At 43.6% G+C, this 19,703-nt stretch overlaps 2 protein-coding genes across 4 annotated transcripts; one reads left to right on the top strand and one right to left on the bottom strand.

The window, feature by feature from the left end:
* The first annotated feature begins 2 nt into the window (after window positions 1-2).
* On the top strand, window positions 3-9,335 carry emilin2b (elastin microfibril interfacer 2b). Of its 2 annotated transcripts, XM_068343694.1 has the most exons (10): window positions 3-392; window positions 519-644; window positions 1,735-1,916; window positions 2,001-2,953; window positions 3,035-3,776; window positions 6,949-7,161; window positions 7,233-7,289; window positions 7,365-7,415; window positions 7,492-7,608; window positions 7,826-9,335. In XM_068343694.1, exons 1-10 carry the CDS (start codon window positions 268-270, stop codon window positions 8,155-8,157), a joined length of 2,898 nt encoding a protein of 965 aa, XP_068199795.1. In that variant the 5' UTR covers window positions 3-267; the 3' UTR covers window positions 8,158-9,335. The 2 variants fall into 2 exon arrangements, with proteins under 2 accessions (XP_068199795.1, XP_068199794.1); XM_068343693.1 differs by having other exon boundaries at window positions 2,001-3,776.
* A 143-nt stretch (window positions 9,336-9,478) lies between these two features.
* Window positions 9,479-19,591, bottom strand: LOC137614125 (phosphatidate phosphatase LPIN2-like). 2 transcript variants are annotated; one of them, XM_068343695.1, is made up of 20 exons: window positions 19,475-19,591; window positions 16,289-16,489; window positions 15,307-15,402; window positions 14,929-15,224; window positions 14,740-14,856; window positions 14,479-14,605; window positions 13,925-14,387; window positions 13,513-13,612; window positions 13,225-13,412; window positions 13,060-13,153; window positions 12,896-12,965; window positions 12,705-12,788; window positions 12,393-12,472; window positions 11,577-11,754; window positions 11,174-11,322; window positions 10,956-11,042; window positions 10,724-10,876; window positions 10,172-10,286; window positions 9,953-10,056; window positions 9,479-9,881 (listed from the first exon to the last, which is right to left on the bottom strand). In XM_068343695.1, the coding sequence occupies exons 2-20, from the start codon at window positions 16,478-16,480 to the stop codon at window positions 9,737-9,739; spliced, it is 2,838 nt and encodes a 945-aa protein (XP_068199796.1). In that variant the 5' UTR covers window positions 16,481-16,489; window positions 19,475-19,591; the 3' UTR covers window positions 9,479-9,736. The 2 variants fall into 2 exon arrangements, with proteins under 2 accessions (XP_068199796.1, XP_068199797.1); XM_068343696.1 differs by having other exon boundaries at window positions 11,577-11,736; window positions 19,475-19,586.
* Window positions 19,592-19,703: the final 112 nt, after the last annotated feature.

The following is a 19,703-nucleotide window of genomic DNA, read 5'->3' as shown; positions in this document are numbered from 1 at the left end:
AAATTATCGAGACATTTGAATTGTGTTTTGGCTGAGAGACAAAGATGTGAATTGTGTGTGTGTGGGGTGTGGGGGTGGAGGGAGTCTGGTAAACTTCGAAAATGCATCTGTCGGTATTGGAGGGGGTTCCTGAACGTCACGTACAGTCCCGCAACTGGAAGGATCTTGTTTGGGTGTGCGTAACAGAGAGAGGGAGCGACCCTCGGTGCTCGGTCTGATCCCTGAGTCTTCACTGCGTCCTTCGAGGATAAATCAGACCGTTTGACAATGACGCGTGGATTGTCTGTCTTTCACCTCCTGATAACTTTGCCTTTCATCAGCGGATCACCATTCCAATTTAACGTGTTCCAGGGCAGCGCGTATTCTGGTGCCGAAACGCGCCAGAGAAATAAGTGAGTAATCGATGTCTGCAATTCATTTCGCGTTTGCGTGTTAATGTATGCGTTTTTGTTTCAACAATCGTTGCGGAAACAATCCCACAGTGCGCCACATCTTTCTCCGTGTGTGATGTCCTACAGAAACTGGTGCGCCTACGTTGTGCGCAAGAACGTGAGCTGCGCCGTCGTGGGAGGCACGGAGAGTTTCGTGCAGCCGGAGGTTCTGCCGTGTCCTCCAGAGTTTCCAAACTGTGCGCAGCAAGTGATGTAAGTTCCCAGAAGTCCAGGAAACTGGGTGGAGAACCATTGTTCCCTGCTTTTGTCTGTATTTTTAAAAAATATGGCGTAGCCGTTGCTATAATTACCTGCTGATGTAACGGGGTTTCAAATTGTTCCAGTTCTTGTCATCAAAGCAAGACAGAAAACTCTTAGAATTAAAACTTCCGTTCCCTACCAGTTTTAAAGCGACCTCTTGTGCATTGGTACGCGACTAATCTGCCTGTTTCTTTTGTTTTAATAACGTTTAATTTTTACTTTCATTAAATCAGAGATTATGAAACATAACAAAAACTGTTAAAGATGTAAACAGATTAATTTCTCAGGTGACTCAACATTACGCACAATAATTAGTGTTCCCCATCACCATCAGTGTCAACAGTGATCCTCCTCTTCCTCCTCCTCCTCCTCCTCACGCATCCTCCAGGTGACGTCATCAGGTGGGATTGGTGCCCATCGTTCAGTCAGAGCTGCGGGTTCTGTGGAGAGCCTAGCACATGGCATCAGTTCTCAGCCTTGTGCTTATAAGTGAGTTAGATAAATCAGGGGAGTGAGTTCTACTTCAGGATTACAGCTGGTTGAACGTATCAGGAACGTTTCCAAAAAAAAAGTTCTGATTCCTGACTCAGAAACTGGAACCTGCGATACACCAGACTATGCATAAATATTTCAGGATTAGCCCCCCCCCCCTTACTTTCATCTGTTTAAATAAATGTCTCTTAAATCAGCAATTCAAAATGAAAACAAGCATGACTTTAAATCCAAGAGATCTGATTATTCAGGCAGCTGTGTTGAATCCTCGTGAATGACAAACATGGACTGACTCTGTGTTTTGAATTATTTTTACAAACAAGAGAGATCATTGCTTGGATGACGGGTCAGTTGGGTCCAAATGTATGCTGGAAAATCTTTGTTTATTCTCAGTTGTCAACAAACATTTTGTCATCCAAGTTTATGTAAGTCTTGCGATCGTATAAGCAGAATCCTATCTATTATACTATCAACTGCAGCTGATATTTAATGATAAATGTGAATCATGAGAGGACAGAACATAGTCATATCTATGTATTATTGCTTCCAGATATCAGACCCACTTCAGGCCCATTTATAAGATTGCATACAAGCCTGTAACGGAGCTGGAGTGGAGGTGCTGTCCGGGGTATCAGGGCCTTGACTGCATGGAGGTGAAAGACATAAAGCTGCTGCAAGTAGAGCGTTTGCCCAACGTTCCTTCTACCTCTGTAGAGATTCCAGCCCGACAAGGTAAAATTAGGATCATCTGAGGAAATCTGAAAATACATTTGAAAAAAAACATGTCTCCTAACCTTCTCTCCGTTCTTGCTGCAGCTCCAGTACGGGAAACGGATAGCTGGAGGAAACACCCTTGGGCTGGGGAGGGTCAATTTGGAGGTCAGACAGGTCACAAGCCACTGGGAGGTCATGGAGGAAGTCAAAATGTCCATTTGGAAGAGGAGGTGCAGCGACTGTCCCAGATGGTCCTTGACATGCAGGCAAAAATGACAGACATGTCCTCCAATCTGAGACTGGAATTCCAGGATGATGCCAGCAAAATGATCGCCACGCTGCTGAGTAACATCAGACAGCCCGTCAGCGCGAGAAGCGCAGAGACCCAGACAGTTCAGGTCCAGGACTTCTCTTTTGGATATGAGGGAACGCCAATGGACGACGTGATGAACAAGATCAGCCAGGTTGCAGATGATCTGGAGTCCAAGAGCAACACTTTGAATGACCTGCTGGGCCGAGTCAGTCGTCACGATGGGCAAATTCATCTGTTAATGGAGGCGAACCAGAACCAGCTGTACACGCCTCCTCCCACCCCCTCAGCTGGTAATGAAGACCTCCGCGTCTACGTGGATGAGAAGATCCATGCCCTGAGAGAGGAGTTAATGGAGGGCATGGATATCAAGATGGCAGACTTGAAGAATTCTTGCGATTATAAAGTGCTGTCACTTCGGGAGCAGTGCGAGGGACAAGAAGATAACTACTTCAGCCTGGCTGAGCTCCTAGACTTAAAGGAAACCAACCTCCGCAATGAGATCCAGGACCTTAAGACCAAACTGGTGGGTCCAGGAAAGGTGGATGCCCAAGTATCTGACGCTGTTCTTGCCCGTGTGGAGAGCCTGGAGGTGCTTCTGAATTCGTCTGAGATGGTTGTAGCATCCCGTTGCCTCTCTGTGGAGGAGAAGCTGAAAGCTAAATGGGCAGAGGCCAACAAAGACTTGAGGGAGACTCTGGAGGACAAGCTGGTCTCAATGGAGGACAGACTCATCACGCAGTTGGTAAATACGAACACCAACTTCCCAATAAGTGACAAACCTGAAAGTCCAAATGCACTAAATAGAGACATTCATTCTTTAAAGGGTTCTGTTCAAATTCTTGAGGTTCGATTTGACGTGTTGGACCAGCTCTGCAAGACCAATTTGACTTTTGTGGAAAATGTTCAACGAGACATCCAGAACTGCAGAACTGCTGTAGACACAATCGAGACGAGTCTAAAAACCCAGATGAATGAACTTGGAGCCATGAAGGAGCAACTTGTGGATTGTAGCACTGGCATTGATGATGTAAACGGGGAGCTGAGGCATCTGCAAGGGCGTTTTGGAAAGATGGAGGACTCGCTATCGAATGCAGCCCACCAGCAGTCTCAGATGTTCCACAGTCTGAACTCCAGCCGGGATCTGGTGAAAGCAGTGGCCGGGCAGGAGATGAGGGACATTCTGGAGCTCCACAAGAGTCACGATCGTAAGTTTAGCAACAAACTGGAAGAGCTGGACGGGGAGGTGAAAGCCGAGGCCGACCGCTGCAGGCAGCAAACGGAAGACGTTGGGAAGGAGGTTGCTCGGATGAACAGCCGCATTGTCATTGTGGAGAGTTTGTGTGGGAAGCTGGATCCCATTACCAGTAGCATCCAGACGATTGAAGACGGCCTGAACAAACAAGTCACCAGTTTATGGACATGTGTCAACCAGCTGAATGGTACAGTTAACGCTCATTCTAGAGAGATTGGAGGACTGAATGGAACATGTCACAACCTCCAGAATGTCATCACTCATCTAGCCGGGGACCTCCAGGAGTCTTCAAACACCAATCCTGGGAAGACAAGTAGGTTGAAGGCATTGTAACACAAATAAAGTAGGTGGTTTTATTGCCTTAAAGTGGGAATGATTAATTTTTTCCCATGATGCAGTGATTTAAAGTGACAGGATGTAATTTGAGAAACAATGAATAGTGTGCTCTCCTTCTTTAATGAACTTCCAAGGAGTAAATGATATCGTTCATGGGTTTAAGGCTCAGTTTGGTGTCTTGTTTACAACCCATCAGGGTCATCTTTAAACACAAATGAGAAATCTAACATGTGCACGAGTCAGAGGGGGAGTCAAAGCCCTCTGGCCCAGTGAAGGCGAGGGCTGGTGTGCACCAGGTGAGGCAGAATCTTGGCCCCTCAGGGGTTTAGTGCACCACTGACCTGTCTTTACTGCACTTTCTGCGAGGTGGAGTGAACATCTGCCAAATAAAATGATCTCTTTCATTATCCGGTAAAGATTCAGCAGTAGTAGCCCAAGACAATCAATAGCTGTAATATTTTCCAAAACGTTTAGATCATTTCTTGGACTGGAACCAATTTGTGCATCATGGGGTAATTGGAGAAGCTGCAACGCTGGAGTGTGTTTGAGTGTGTGAGCAAGAGGAAGTCAAATTTTTCATTTAACCACGATCCAGTTAAAGGAGGCAAGGTTTATTGAAGACACATGCTTGGTTTAATAGACCCCACTTGTGTTGAGCAATGCCTTGGCACAAAGAAACTTTGCTCACTTGGCTTCTTTTGTGCATCCACGTTTGCATTTATGTTAGGGCTCGACTATAAACCCTCCACATGTTACACTTTAGGTGTGAAACTCAACAACGAAGTTTAACAAGGGGATTTGAACCTGTTCATTATTAAACGCAGGACTTTGTTGCAAGTCAAGCCTATATGAATGTTGATTTTCATCTCAGTGCATGCTGTATGTTGCATTCCTCCCACATGAGTAAGCTCAGTAATGGTACCCATGAGACCGAGCTGGACTTCTTAGACTCTCACAGTTATAAATGTGAACTGGAAGCACACCCAAAATGTTTACGAGGGGAGGCTCGTCCTACGGGATCGGCTAGTTTTCAGTCGCTGGTTTATTGAGCAGGTGATGCAGCAAATAATCCAATCTAGAATGTCCTTGAAGGAGAAGAGCTGGAATAAAATAGAACATGTTCTTGTTGTGGGTCCAGTTCCGTCCATCAGGATGGGTTTGTTTTTACCACTTTATGAGTCATCTGTGTAGCTCCGAAATGTCATGGTTTCTCATTTTTGGCCAAATCGTGACTCGGACATGTTGTCGCCACACCTCATGACTTGTGTCACAGGGTGGCATTTAATGACATTTACAGTAAGTCATCATTCTGTTACTGGAAAGTTTCATTAATGGGGATTTCCAAACATGCCCAGAAGCTGTTTTCACCACTCACTTGGTGCAAACCTATTTATTGCAGTGTTATCAGCTGCCTCATCCTATTCTGCCTGCTTATCAGAGGACACTGGAAAACGCTGCTTGGAGGAGTCCATTACAGAGAGATATCCTCGACGCTTATCAGCGATGCACTCTCAGGCGTCTCTGGTTCTTTTCGTCACACCCTCTCCACTCCTTTTACTCCTGTCTCTTCAGCTGCATTTGTATTTTTCTCTCTTTTTTTTTCTTCTTAAAATTCCCACGGCTGACTTCCATTTCTGTTGAAATAAACAGTGCGAGCACTCAAAGCCGCACCTCCGTTCCAAAGGGCCATTTGTCAATCTGTTTACCATGATGTCATACCGGCTGTTAACCTTTCACAAAAGGGTCAGGAAAAGGATGGAGAGATCCGATTTGTCATTTTTTGAAATGATTAGCTGTGCTGGCTGCTTGCAGATCGCGATTCTCTCGCTTTGGTTTGTTATGGCTTGTCATGGCAGCGTTAAAGAAATGCATCAGCATCACACGGTGTGTTTGAAAGTCTACTTCTCTGTTTAAGAATCAGGCACTTATTTCCAGCAAAGGGGTGTCACAGCTGGGCGAAGTTAAGAAGACACTCAGTGTGAAATTCAATTCTTGACCTCGGAAACAAAGATCGGTGTCATTTTATAACAAGACACCATTTGTGCGTGTTTAAAAAAAAATATTGATCTCGATCCTGAAGAAAACCACCGCTGATGAAACGCTCTTTTATAACTACCAAACCAATAATGAGACCAGTGTGGCTCCGAAGTCCAGGGAGGAGTTAAAGCGCATCCTTCTCTTTGTATTTGACGTCTTGACCTGAAATAACTTAAAACGGAATCAAAAGGATCTATTATGGGGATGTTTGGAGATAAGAAAACACACTTTCCTCCAGTGGACTCACCCGCGCTGGTTAGCAGTCAAACATGATAACCCCCCTGAACCAGAAACAAGATGGGACCTGCCAAAAGAAGTCCTCCAGACTAGAAAAGCCTCCAGCGATTGGAGAGTAACTATAAAATAAGAGTTTCCAAGGCTTCTTTCTGTGTACGGATGTAAACTGGTGGCGTTCAGCGGGTTTCGTGTTTGCTGCTTTCATCCTGGCTGGAACTCGGGATTGCTTCAGATTTCTGTCTGGAGGACTGACAGACCGGTGCAACACATGTGGGGGTAACAGACGTTACCCCCTGTGCTGCTGTTTAACAGGCAGACGGCTCTGCAGTTTCTAAATGACCCTTTAACCCCCCCCCCCAGCTAAATACATACTGACTGAGCATGAGGCTGCGTCTTGCTGGTATTCCTTTTATGTTGCTTCCCATTATAAACCCCAGGGTAACGGTGACAACATGCCCCCCCCCCCAACTCCCTTCCTTCCCGCCCCAGCCAGGAGGGGGGATTAGTTGATAAACCTCGTGTTTCATCTCAGCTGCGGTTCTCAGGAACGTTTCGCCGTTTGAGTGGCGATGGGGCCGGCGGTCTTTCATTTTCTGTCCCTGCCTCCTTAATGACAGACTCACATAATCACTCTGTTAATGAGAGTGAAGTCAAGCCCCCCCCCCCCCCCCCCATCAACAGAAACACAATCGTGTGTTTGTTGTAGGCAGAATTAAAGCCAGAGGGTGGAAATTTGAGACCACATCTAACAGCAGGACCGTTGGGGCGAGCGTTTTCTTCCTGGCCGCAGCGTTGAAACTTGCTACGAGACGCTGAAACCCCTCCACATCTGACCCCCCAACCCCCATCTCATTTACTTATCTCTCCTTTTTCAGGTGTTCAGGTTGCTGGGGAGGACACCGACCTCCCCCAGGGTGCGAGCAAAGGCCTGCCGGAGCTGGCGGGGCCTCTGGACGCCCCACTCCAGCGGCCGCCACCCGTGATGGAGACCGGAGAGGCCGGACCCCCCAGCAAGATGATCCCATCTAAGCTGCCCAAGGGGACTGACGGCAGCATGATGACCATCCAGGGCTTTGCTGGAGCTCCAGGTGAGACACCTGTGTGTGAATGTAGGAAGTATCCCTAAAACCTTGTAGTAAAATAACATCATCCTCTTCAGCGTCCCCCCAAGCAAAAGTCACCAACTCCCAGAAGCCCAGCCCCCCACCTGTCTCAGGTAAATACTTTTTCTTATCCTGCATCCCAAGTGACTTTTTCACGAGTGGGTGACGCACCATTTCTTTTCCTTCAGACGTGACCCTGCTCCATGGACCATCACCACCCGATTCTGCCCCACCCTCAGGTCAGACTTTGTTTCCCCGCCTTTATTATTGATGTGATTCTTGCTACGGTGTGACGTTTATTTCTCCCCTGATCAGGTGAGAAGGTGTCATTCTCAGCTGGTCTGACTGTTCCTCTGTTCCGCGGGGGGGTCGGGATTATCCGATTCGATAAGGTGCTGGTCAACGATGGAGGACACTATGACGCGGACACAGGTGGGATTTCTAGTTGCTCTGCTTTGATTTCATTCGCATCAGCTGACATGTTGACTCTATCAGCGAAGCAAAAATTTAATTTTTTTGTGGATTTCCAGGATTTTCCAAAACTTTCCAAGTAATTTTTCTGATTTTTCTGTTTCTGATTTCTCACGTCCTTAAATCTTCAAATATTTTCTCCAATATTCTATTTTTTTTTGGTCATCTTTGCACTCAGGCATCTTCACGGCTCCTACGGACGGCCGCTACCTCGTGACCGCTGTGCTCACGGCCCAGCCAGGCGAGAGGGTGGAGGCGGTCCTGTCCGTCTCCAATCGTAGCATCCAAAAGCTGGACACCACAGGCCTGTTGTCGGGGGCAACAGCGGCGCGGTCACATGATCAATGCAGCTGCAGCAGCTCCGCCTCTCTGAGCTTAGTCCTATCTCTGAGGAGGGGAGATCGAGCCGGACTGATCATGACCGCTGGAAAACTCGCAGCCTCTTCTTCCTCTGACATCCTGTCGTCTTTCAGCGCCGTGCTTCTTTACCCCATCCAATCAAAACGGTAGCCCCGCCCCTCTAAAGACACCTTTTCGTCATCAGAATGAAGCTCAACCAATGAAACATCACGCTTTCAGTGGCTGGAAGTGATTATGTGTCTGAGAGGAGGTCAATTTACCAGAAAGTTGTTCCCAAATGAAGCACGCTTGGGATTTTAAAATGCACCGTGTCTGTTCAGTTTGAAACGCCCCACAGGTTTGTGACGGCCTTCAGGTCAGGACTCATTACCGGCCATTCCAGAAACTTCCTTCCAAAAATTCCTGTTTTCAGACCAGACAACTAAAACAAAGCTCGATCAGAAAGAGAAGTTACAGGCAGTCTATGATGAATAATAATATATAGTGTGTGCATATCGGTAATTTTTTTATATTTCTTATTGTAAAGGTTTGTTTACAAGCTCACAAATAATCAAGATTTTGAAGGTTTCAATTTTTATTTTTGCAAACAAGGCAGTCAGAGACAGCAACATCCTGTGACACCCCTGAATTCATAATTTTACCATGACCTACACATTTTTGTGCCTCTGGCTTCCTGGAAATGTTACTTTTTGTTTTGTGATTAATTTATATCTAATCAGGTTTCAGAGACGTGTACCTAAAGATATAAATGTGAAAATTTGAAGTTTGTCCAGGTCAAAGTTGTGATCTAATTTTATCCCCTAGTCTCCCTGAATATAATGCCTTTTGTTTAGTCTTTTTTTCTTACCCGGTTCCTGGGTCTATGTGCAAAAAAATGTACAAAAGTTAAAATTTCACCTTGACCTAGTTGTCTCAAGGTCAAGATCATCATTTAATTTTCATCCCCTTTGCCGCCCGAGTAACGTGCTTTTTCTTTCACTGTTGATATTTCGTACACAAAACATCTTCAATGGTTGTGAAGATATTTCACAGTTCATCCAAGTTGTTCCAGGCTGTGAAGAAATCAGTCACAATGTTGTTGTTTCACAGAAGAACATTTATTACAGTACTTCTCAGTTTACACACACACACACACACACACTGCTGGTGCAAAAACTGTCAATGTGCAAAATAAGCTTTGACTGTTAATTCAAATTGTTTTTGTGAAAACATCACCATCTATTTAACAGTTCATCAACACAATAATATTGTAAATATGCTGTGTTTGCAGTTTATGTACAGTAGATCTACATTTTCTGACAATAAAATTTCATAACTTTAATATTTCACATCATTATCTCACTTTTTCTGATTAATAGATGGCAGATGAAAAAGTTATCCGTTATTACACATCAGTATAAACTGGTTTGACACCAGATGATTGAAGAACACTCACTTTCATAGAAAGAATATATTAGAATTTACTGGCAGAGACACAATCTTAACCTACTTTAATTTACGCAAAATCAAAGACATCTTAGTTTTAGAATGTATTTTGAAACAAGGCTTTAAAGGGATGAAAGCAGAGCGGCCAGAACCCGCTTTTATTTAAATTGTTCTCAAATGAGAAAGAGGAAGCACAAAACACAAACACTGCTGGAACCTCAATCGTCTCCTAAGCGATAGAACAAATTGTAGGAATGAGTGATGTGAGGCAAAACCTGACAGGTCCTATAATCTGTAACAAGAACTACAGCAGCTCCTCGAAGCAGGCCTCAGCGATGGGTTGTCTCCAGTAACAGAAGGTGCTAAACTCCGGGCAGCTGAAGGCGGCATTGTGTTGCGAGCTCCGTAAAGGAAAGACGTGCTCCACTAGCTCACTCAGCCGGCTGTACCTGTGACACAAACCCCAATGAGTGAACAGCGAACACTGGAATTAAAGCATAATCGATGGTCGCATACTCACGATGTCTTGTTGCCTTTGGCTTGCTCGAGGATTAACTCCCCTTTGGGATTGACTGTGAATATCCGGTAGACAGGAACCCCAACGTGCTTGTAAGCAAATACGTCCTTAATCACAGGAAATAGGAAATATTTTTCAAATTAATGATATCTAACTAGAGATAATAAAAATGGATCCTTGCATTTTGTTATGATCAAGATCAGTGAGGAAATGTTGTCTCACGTTTTCTCGGTTTCCAAACGCTGCGTAGAACGGATGTGCGTTGGGGGAAAACAGATTCTGGATGTCTGTGAGGCATTCGATCTTGAACTTCTCAGGCTTTTTTTCTATGATCTCTCTAATAAGCCAAAGACAGGATTACAGTATTAACCTCTGACCTGCTATTGCTGCTTCAAAATGAACATAACCACATTTCCCACAATGCTTTAGGGACCATAGTTTCCAACATTAAACTTTAAGTTAAATGTTTACGGAGATAACATTATTAAAATTCAGGAATTTTCCTTATAACTAAGTATTTTTTTTACAGTGTGGCATTAATGCCATTATTTAAGTAAAGGAAATGAAGACTTCCGCTACCGCTGCAAATGCGGTGACCACTGCTTAAACACATGTGAATTCCAGCCAGGCAAACAAAAGACGGAGCTTAAGCAATCTAATTGGTGTCAGGACGAATGACCTTTGACTTCTCACCACTGATCTCCACTATAATTAACTTAAATTGCTGAAATGAATTCCAGAAAGAATGACAAAGGCTTCATGAGAATCTCTTACCTGTGGAACGCAGAGAAAAGGCTGCTTGGGGCGAGCATGAGGGGTCCTCTGGGCAGGAGGGTCCCTCTGTCGTTCACCCGATGCAGATATCCTCGGGTCATGTTGGCCATGCCGATGGCTCGGGCGGAGCAGTACAGGAACTTGTAACCATTCCTGTGGCAGAAAGATATTCATTAACCTTTCACGGAACTGTAGCCTCAACAACTAATGAAGGTCAGCTTTGGTTTCTTACTCGTGCACTGAGTGGTAAAGCTTCGCGATCCCTTGATGAGTCCAGTCTTTCCCGAACTGAGGTAGAATCTGACCGAACACATCCGATCTGTAAGACCAGCATGAGAATTAGGCTAAGAAATGTGTCTGATTTCATATTTTGAGTACAGTGAATGTGTTTAGAACATTGTGACTCTGTGAGAACAAGGTGCTCCCTCCCACCGGTAGGCGCTCTCCTACCTCGTGATGGTCCCATCGATGTCGGAGATGATCACCTTGTCGTCCCAGTTCCACAGGTAGATGGTGCCCTCGCAGCGACACGTCCCCTGGTACTGAGTGGTTATGCTGAAGGTGACATCATTAGGGCCCTGTCTTAACTTCAGGCTGGCCTGTAGGAGACACAAAACCAGTGGTTTAGTAAAGCATTAACAAACTCACAATACTTCCCTGGAAGTCCTACTACACACACATTTCTCTGCATTAATAATAATCTAGACAAACTTTTTTAGGGTAGGGTTTTAGGGTGTTTTGGAGTTTAAAAAAAACACGCAGAATGAGAAAGCGTTCTCCTCTGTCCCCCGAGGTCGACCTTTGTCCCTCTGCTTCCTGGTACATAATCAGAAACACGGGCTGAGTGTCTCACTATTTGGTCAGATGACAGACGGAGGGACTTCTTGTAAGAGTGGCTGGGCGCTGATGCCGGGCATTCCGTCTGCACATGCTCAGTAGGTGTTATCAGAGGCGGCGACACGACATTCAGCTCTTTGGTCTCCTCATCACTGGACCACTCTGTAGTTTTGTGTCTGTAGGAGAGAAAACACCTTGAAGAGAGGACAACAAGCAACCTGTTTAATGCACACTAAAAACTTGGCTTCTGATAGAGCTTTTTTTTTTTCTGTGCTGTGGCTTGTGCTGTCGTCTTTGATTGTGTAATACCCAAAACAGACACCAGATGGCAGCAGCTCCATTCTTACACATAGACTTCTTTGTCGTTTAAGTTGGGTCTATTACAGGGAATGGAAAGTACAATCATAAATAACCCAGAGTTCTCTTTTGAAAGCCACAGATATATATATATCTATATCTCGCTCTCTATACACAGATATGAGAGAGACATATATGTACATACATGTACATACAGTATATGTCTCTCTCCCATACGTACATGGACATATGTACACATATTCAGTACATTCATAAACACATTTTATGAATGGACTGCATATATTAAAGCCTTTTTGTGTAAAAATATTTCTGTCATGTTGATTTAAGGCTGTGCTTTATTATCTAAATGAGTGTAAAGTGAGGGAAAGCTTTGCTTTTGCTTGGTGAGGAAGAAAAAGAATCCTTTATTTATCCCACAATGGGAAATTCTTTTTATGTAAAACGCACATAGAACTGAACACACACATATATACACACACACACACACACGATGGAGACAGAAGTGAACTCTCACCGTGGTCCCGGGGCCCGGTGATGGGCGGGGCCCTCTCCGGTCAGAGACTCCTGCCTCTCTAACTTTGTCTCTGATGAAGTCTGAAGAGATGAAGAGACGTTATTCATTGTCTATGAGATAAACAGGATGTTATAAAACTAATACACAGGTTCAGTTTATAGAAACATTATGTAATATTGTGGAACAAGCATTGATGGATAAGTAGGCTTGCATTTGACTCATTTACAAAGCAAACTAATTCAAATATTATGGGATTCCCATTGACTCCCAGTATAAAGGTTTTCCCTCAAGGCTGACTGAGTCACTTCATACCTGCTTCACGCTGCTCCGCCTCCAGAACCACCAGCTTCCAGACTTCTTCGGCATCTTCTCCTTCACCCAGGCCTCCTCTGCAGCCTGTTATCCACATATTACATCATAATAATCTCGCATAATACAAATAAGGGCATAGATGGAGGTGTAAAACAAATAAAAGTGATCACGAATGAGAAGCAGGAGAATACCTTTGGTAAATTCTTTTGAAACACTTGCATACTAAGTACCAAAGGTGCTGCCAGCGTCCAGTTGTAATACCTAAAAAAAAGGGTTTTCTGACTTTATTAAGTCATCATGACATCTACTGTACAATGAACGTCCAACTATTTCAGAGAGTCAAGAGACGCCTCACCTGTTTGCAATTCTGACCACCAAATTAGGATTGTCGATTATCGCTGGGTTCTCTGCAAACTCATTGTAGGTGACGATGTGCTCCATAAATCTATCTGGAATATAAAATAAAGGCCATAAATTGGAATAATAACAGTGACCAGTGAAGGTTTTTCAGTGTTGGTACCTTTAGAGATCTCTGAGTTTTCACCAACACCACCGCACAGCGACAGGGTGACGTCAGGGAGGTCGCCAGCAGAGTCGGAGAGACACTCCGTCCCACTGTCTGCTGCCGCGCTGCCGACGGACTGGGGCGACTGGGATCCAGAGCGCCTCCCAGTTTCCACCCAGTGTTTAGGCGTCTGCTCAGACTCACTGGAACATTTTAAAACAGCAGGAAGATGAATTATTATCACTGCTTCTTTGAATATTGAAAACTGGGAATGACTTCTTTTCACCTCCTGCGGTCAATTACCTTTTTGGGAAGTACAGGGCAACAACATCTGGGTCAAGTGCGTTCAGGTCATCCAGGTAAATATCATCAGGCCCCTGATGTTGGCTCCTCTTCCTCACACCTTCATGAAAGCAAAATAAGAGATTAGTGCAAGAGTATTCACAGAAGAACTACAGGCCTGTAGGGAAACCACATCCTGTCAACATCAACCCACATTTAACCTTCCCCTCGCATCATTTAGAGTCTCTGTTACCAAGTCATTAAACATAAAAAAAAGAATTATAATCAAAACTTTCATTACAGTTCTTTGAAAAGACAAATAGCACATTGTAGAATTAAGTTTATTCAGCCAATGTTTAACAGCTTTTACCAAAATAACAGTGAGCAGCTGTAATTTCTATTTGATAAATATCTTTAAAGCGAGTTGTCTTACTTCTACTCTTGACAGGTGAGTCGGTGGGTTTAGAGGTAACTCTCGTCTCGGGACAAACAACCCCCGAGTCTTCTGCCATGTTGCCGCTTCCACTGGAAGCAAAGCCGCTGCTCCTGTGACCTGGAGGCGAAGACGTCCACCGGGTCTTTCGTACGGTTTTTGTTCTGGGGTCGGCGTCTGTAGGAAACTGCTCAGAGGTAAAGCACCTTGACGTTGGATTTGACGGGTCAGGTTTGTGCTTGGTGACATTAACGTCATGTGGCGAAGCTGCAGGCGGCTGTGGCTTGTGGCTGCACGGATTGACCCTGACGGTCCGAGGCTCCGGCTTTATAATATTACAAATGGGATCCTGGGTTCTCGACTCTTCCTCTGTGGGCTCTGTGCTTGAGATAACCCTGAAATGAGTTTTCTCAGACGGAGTGATGGTCAGAGTCAGTGGCTCTGATTTATCCTTCTTACTGACCTGCCAGGAGCAAGATAAAACATAAATATATGTACTGTGTGCAATCCACAGATGTTTCTTAGTTTATACCATGTCCAAACCAGAATCTCACCCTGGTGGATTCTGGGAGCTTCCCCCAGGTCCACTGCATGTGGGACTCGGCCCTGATTGCACTTTCTGTGGGCTTCAGCATCAACTCAGAGTCACTCTTCACTGTCATGGGGTCGGACATGTCCCCGCTGTAAACAAATACCACATTTCCTCTGAGTCAGCTGATCTGGTTTTGAGGAAGAGGCGAGAAGAGGAACTGGAAATTCTGTGTCATGGCTTTGCCATGTTTGCATGAATCATGTAAACATTCAACAGGACGTACATTGTGCAAGGGGACCAGTCTCCATCTGAGAAGGGGTAGCTGTCCCATTCAAGGGCGGTGAGGGGGGAGTGCCTCCTATGGTCCAGGTTGTCCTTTATCACAGAAAAGGAAGTTGCCCTGAAGGCCAGAACAGTCATTTTAAAAGGCTGACAGATGACATTAACTACAGGTTTGAGGCTGTCAGCTCACCGTCCGTTGTGCATGCCGTGTTCCTCGTCTGAACTGAGGTCACACTGCTCCAGCTCCCCGCCTGCAGGTGTGGTTTGCTCTCCCTTGCGTGGCTCAGACTTGTGCTTCCTCCTGCGCCTCCTCCTCTTCTTGCCGGATGAATTGTAGCAGGTTTGCAGGTTTCCAGAGGCCAGGTCCTCGGGGCTCAAGGGCTGAGCGTTCTCCGTCGCTGGTCCTCCACATCCGGGCTCCCTGCACCTGAGAAGAGCCTCTTCTGTCGGGATGGGCGAGGTCACCAAGTGGGCCGGGACAATTTCCTGTGTTGAGGACGATAAGTGTCAGTAATTATTCTGCCTATAATCAAGCACAGTTTGGAGGATATTCTTTATTAAAACTCACATTTTCCTGCTCAGTCTCTTGGACAAAAAAAGCCTCTCCATTGTCACCTAGCTTCATGTGTAGCTCCACTGGATCACCATTGATCTCTATGTCAATCTGCAGAGTCAAGCACACTTCTGTAGGAGGTATTGGGGTCATCATTTAGTCTTTTCTCCAACTCAGGTTTCAACAAGCATTATTCAGGATTATTTAAATCACAAAAACTACAACTGCAATCAAAACTGTGCCACAGGTTTATCTGAAGAATTAAAGTTAAGCCGGCAGAAAAACAACGAGCAGCTAATGGAAGCTTGTCGCTTTCAGCAAATTCCACAAGTTTGAATGAGCGTGTTTTAAACAGACACTAAGAACCAGCCTGTCTGAATGGAATTAGGTTGTTAAATAGGCGAGTAAGACAAACAAACGTGCAGAAAGTAAACTGCATGCATAACACGGTTTGTTTTCCCTCAGACAGATATTAACCAAAATCGACTCAAATTCTCTGTAAGTTGCTGAAAAATAAATTAAATCCAAAATCAAGTTGTGTTCACTTTTGGCTTGCAGCTATTAACATGCCTTTAACCCACATGATTTACATAACCACTCCACTCGACAACATCTATTTCCAGTCCTGTCAGGCGCCGCTGTAAGCTTGTAAAGATGTGGCTTTTCTGTAAGACACTGTTTTGAGAGGTTAAACTGAGCTTCACCCACCACCTTACTCATCAGATGAGTACTACAGCGTGTCTATATATAGAGAGGCAGGTCAATCTGCTCCTGTGAGAGGCAGAGGTGATTGGCCGGTAATGTACACAGACCTTCAGTAGGTCGGAGAGAGACAGCAAAATCTACTGCCGCTGTCCTGCTTCAATGTGTACATTTATTCCATATTTTACTGCATGTTTTTAAAAGTCAAGACCAGAGTTTGTATGAGAAAATGATGTAATAATAGTTTATCTTTTTCTATGTTGGACTAATATAATGCAGTAATATTGGCACTCACTACTTTCTCCCTGGAGCGCAGCACTCCCAGTTTTCCAAAGCGGACATGAAAAGGGGAGCACTGGAACGTCCCATCGGGCTGCTGCACCACGATCACGTCGATGCAGCCGGACAGGGTGGCTTGATTGATCCCCTTATACAGCTCCTTTACGGTCACCAGCACCTGGCCCGCCAGCTGCCCCACGTAGTTCATATTGTTCACCTGTCAACATAAACACCCTTCATTGATTAGAATAAACGCAGCAATAATATTCTGCATTTATCACCTACAGAAAAAGGTTTAAACTGGCAAAATGAAACCAGGTACTACTTTCTTTTACTGGGTCAGTGTCCCTATAAGGCTCCTGTTGTTTGGAATAGTCTGCATAGGAAATGTTAGCAGGTCCCTGAACACAGAGGCTCTGTCCCATTTTCTTCAAGAGTGCTGAGCTGATCAAATTTAATCTGGACCTCAAATGCACCAGGAAAATCTGCTGCCGATTGCGGAACAGGAGATGGAATAAAATGTTAGTGTCTGTTAGGATGAGCTCAAAAACCGAATATGAAGAAGCCCCATGTTTTCCTTGTATCTACCAGCTGATTATTGGTGGTCATTCAGACTAAACGGCAGATAATTTACTGGACAATGTAGACACAATTTGCTTAGAATATATCAGAATGCGGGGAAATGGAAAAAAAAAAAACTTTAGTAAACATGACCTGAACCAACCTTATAAATGAGTGCTGAGCATATGTGAGCTGACATTCATTCTTTCTCTATCGCTCTCCTTAACAGAAATGAACTCATTCCAAAACACAAACTCTCAAAATGTGATTGGATTTCTTCACTATTTCACTAAATGTAAGAAAACGCCCAGGAAATTAAAATCTAATTTTCAGGAATAGATTGGTGATTAAAAAACATCTATACATAATCGTTACTGAGCTCACAGATAAAATCAATCAGATAATCTCACTGCACTGAACTGTTGGTGGAGAAATACACTGTAAAGGAGTTATTTTGTGATTTTTTTTTTCATGTCAATGTTTCATTTTCTTCTTTTCATTTCATTTAACTGAAGGAAAAAGTTTTTCAAAATAAAACCACACCATAAATTATTAGAGGTCAGCACTGAAAATTAACAAATAAAATACGACATTTAAGACAATAAAGATTTTGTTTGCACTGCAGGGCCATATTTTAATCATAATTTTATCCCCATTCTGTTTATCCTATTAAAAGTCTAACCAGCACCCAATTTACTGAAATTCCTATCCAACTCAAGCCTGTCGAGAGCTAATCGGCAAGAAAACAGGTTAGGTTAGGTCCTTCTTTGACCGATGACAGTCATGTTGTTGTGTTAGGAACAAACATTCCCAGCTAAGACAGCAGAAAAAGTCTTTCCCTACAATCTTAACAGTTTTAAAGGACGATGCACGGGAATAAAGCTACAACTATGTTCCTGTAACATGCTAAGGCTTTGGTACAGAAAAGAAAGTGAAAGTGCAGCACTCCTTTGAACAACGCAGGAAGGTCTTGATGACAGACATTAGGTTGTGCAATTACAACTCTGCCTTGAGCTACAACCTCTCTGCAAGCTCTGAAAACCACCGGAAATTTAGCAAGATCCTTCACTTCCACAGAACTTCAGTGAAACCCCCTGCTGTGAGGTAAAATGATCATTTTTACACAATTTCCATTCTGTGTGGGGGGATAGAATATTAGTGAATTGATTAAATTAGCTTGTTCCTTGATAAACAGGACAAATATATTTAGTTTGAACAGTATTCTGAACAGAATTTAGCTAAACCTTTTTTGGATGCAACAGTATTCATTTACTGCAATAGGTTTTTGAGCAAAAACAAGCACAGGCATTACAGAGTAGGTAAAGAAAAACAATCTGAACAAATCCACCTGACATTTTCACCTATCACAGAACTGCCTCCAGTTGTTGTTAGAAGAAGTTACAAAAGAAGGAACAAAAACTTTTAGTTGAGTGTTTTACATCCATGTTGATTTCTGAACAAGGTGTGGTTTCTTCCCTTACAGAAACCAGAGTACACTTTAAACTCCATAAACTTCAGTAAGACAATAATCTAGCCATCACTGTAATTTTAGTACAATTATAATAACACTGAGCTTTCCTCTGTTTACAAAATTCCCCAATAATTGTTGATATCGATCCAGCGCTCCGAGTTCTCATCTACACTCTATGGAGGTGTTTTAATCCTGTAATAAGATTAGCACAAATCTAGCTTTCTCTGTCTCTGCATGTTCGCCCTGAGCTCCACGTAAAAACATCCAAGGTGATTCTGCAAGTCATTTGTATTTAGACCAATGCAGTGCTTATTCCCTCCATCCACCCATTCACCCATCAACTCCATCCTTTGCAGAAAGGCAGGGGTTTTTTATACATTAGGTTAGAGGTTGAATACATCCTGGACACATTTTTTTCTTCAATATTTTTGACTCAGCTAAATTACAAATATTCATTATATTTCCAATTTATCAATTTAATAGACCAAAAACTAATATTATTTAATTATTTATTTTTTAACATTAAATGACAAAATCATCATATCTAATCAAGAATCCAATTTGTTTGGCATTTTAATCTGGAAAAAAATAATTTTTGGTGATGAAAGAAAACACTAGGAAAAACTAACACATTAAATTAGAAATTTTACTCGAAATCATTCATACAGACAGTAAAAATATGTCACACAGCATATGTATAAATACATATACTGTACACACACTATTTTAAATTCAAATATAATGCAGTAAATGTAAATTTAATGAAGGAAAGGGGGCATGAAAACAGGGATGTCATTCTCGTCGTTAAGGAGATATAATTCTGTATATCTATTTATAATATAAATCAGGATTTTCATCCGCTGAGAAAAGGAGACACAGTAATGAAATGTGCTTACTGTCATCACCTGTAAATGACATTTAATTTTCAAGGTGTTGTCGAATTTGAAACTTTAAGACCTGCTTAAGGCGTCGTTTATGAGAAAGAGTATAATTTTAGCAGGTACTCTGGTCTATGGTAGTGAACACCCGGTGCATATTTACATCACTACAGCTTAAAAATGACTTAAATGACTCAAAGGGGCGACATTCAGACACAAACAGAAGAGTTTTACTCCTTCATGACCGATGAAGGAGGACACGGAGGAGAACTGCGGAGAAAAACCATCCTACCTGCCGGAGTAGAGAAACCCCGCTGTCAGCTCCTCCACCGGCCGCACGTCTGCTCTCTGACTCTACCCGGTGGAAGCCGGCCTGGTCACGTGACCCTGCAGCGTCCAGGTGACATGTGACTGTGACGCAGCCGGAAGTAAATCATTACAGAACTCAGAATGGTGGGGTTTACCCGGCTTCGTCAATCTAATGGAAAAGATTGAGAAATTAGAGGCGCTCCAAAAACGGT

This window comes from Antennarius striatus, chromosome 20, assembly GCF_040054535.1.
Source record: "Antennarius striatus isolate MH-2024 chromosome 20, ASM4005453v1, whole genome shotgun sequence".
Taxonomy (NCBI): Eukaryota; Metazoa; Chordata; class Actinopteri; order Lophiiformes; family Antennariidae; genus Antennarius; species Antennarius striatus.
Note: the sequence above shows the minus strand (reverse complement) of the source record. Positions and strands in the feature narration are given on the sequence as shown.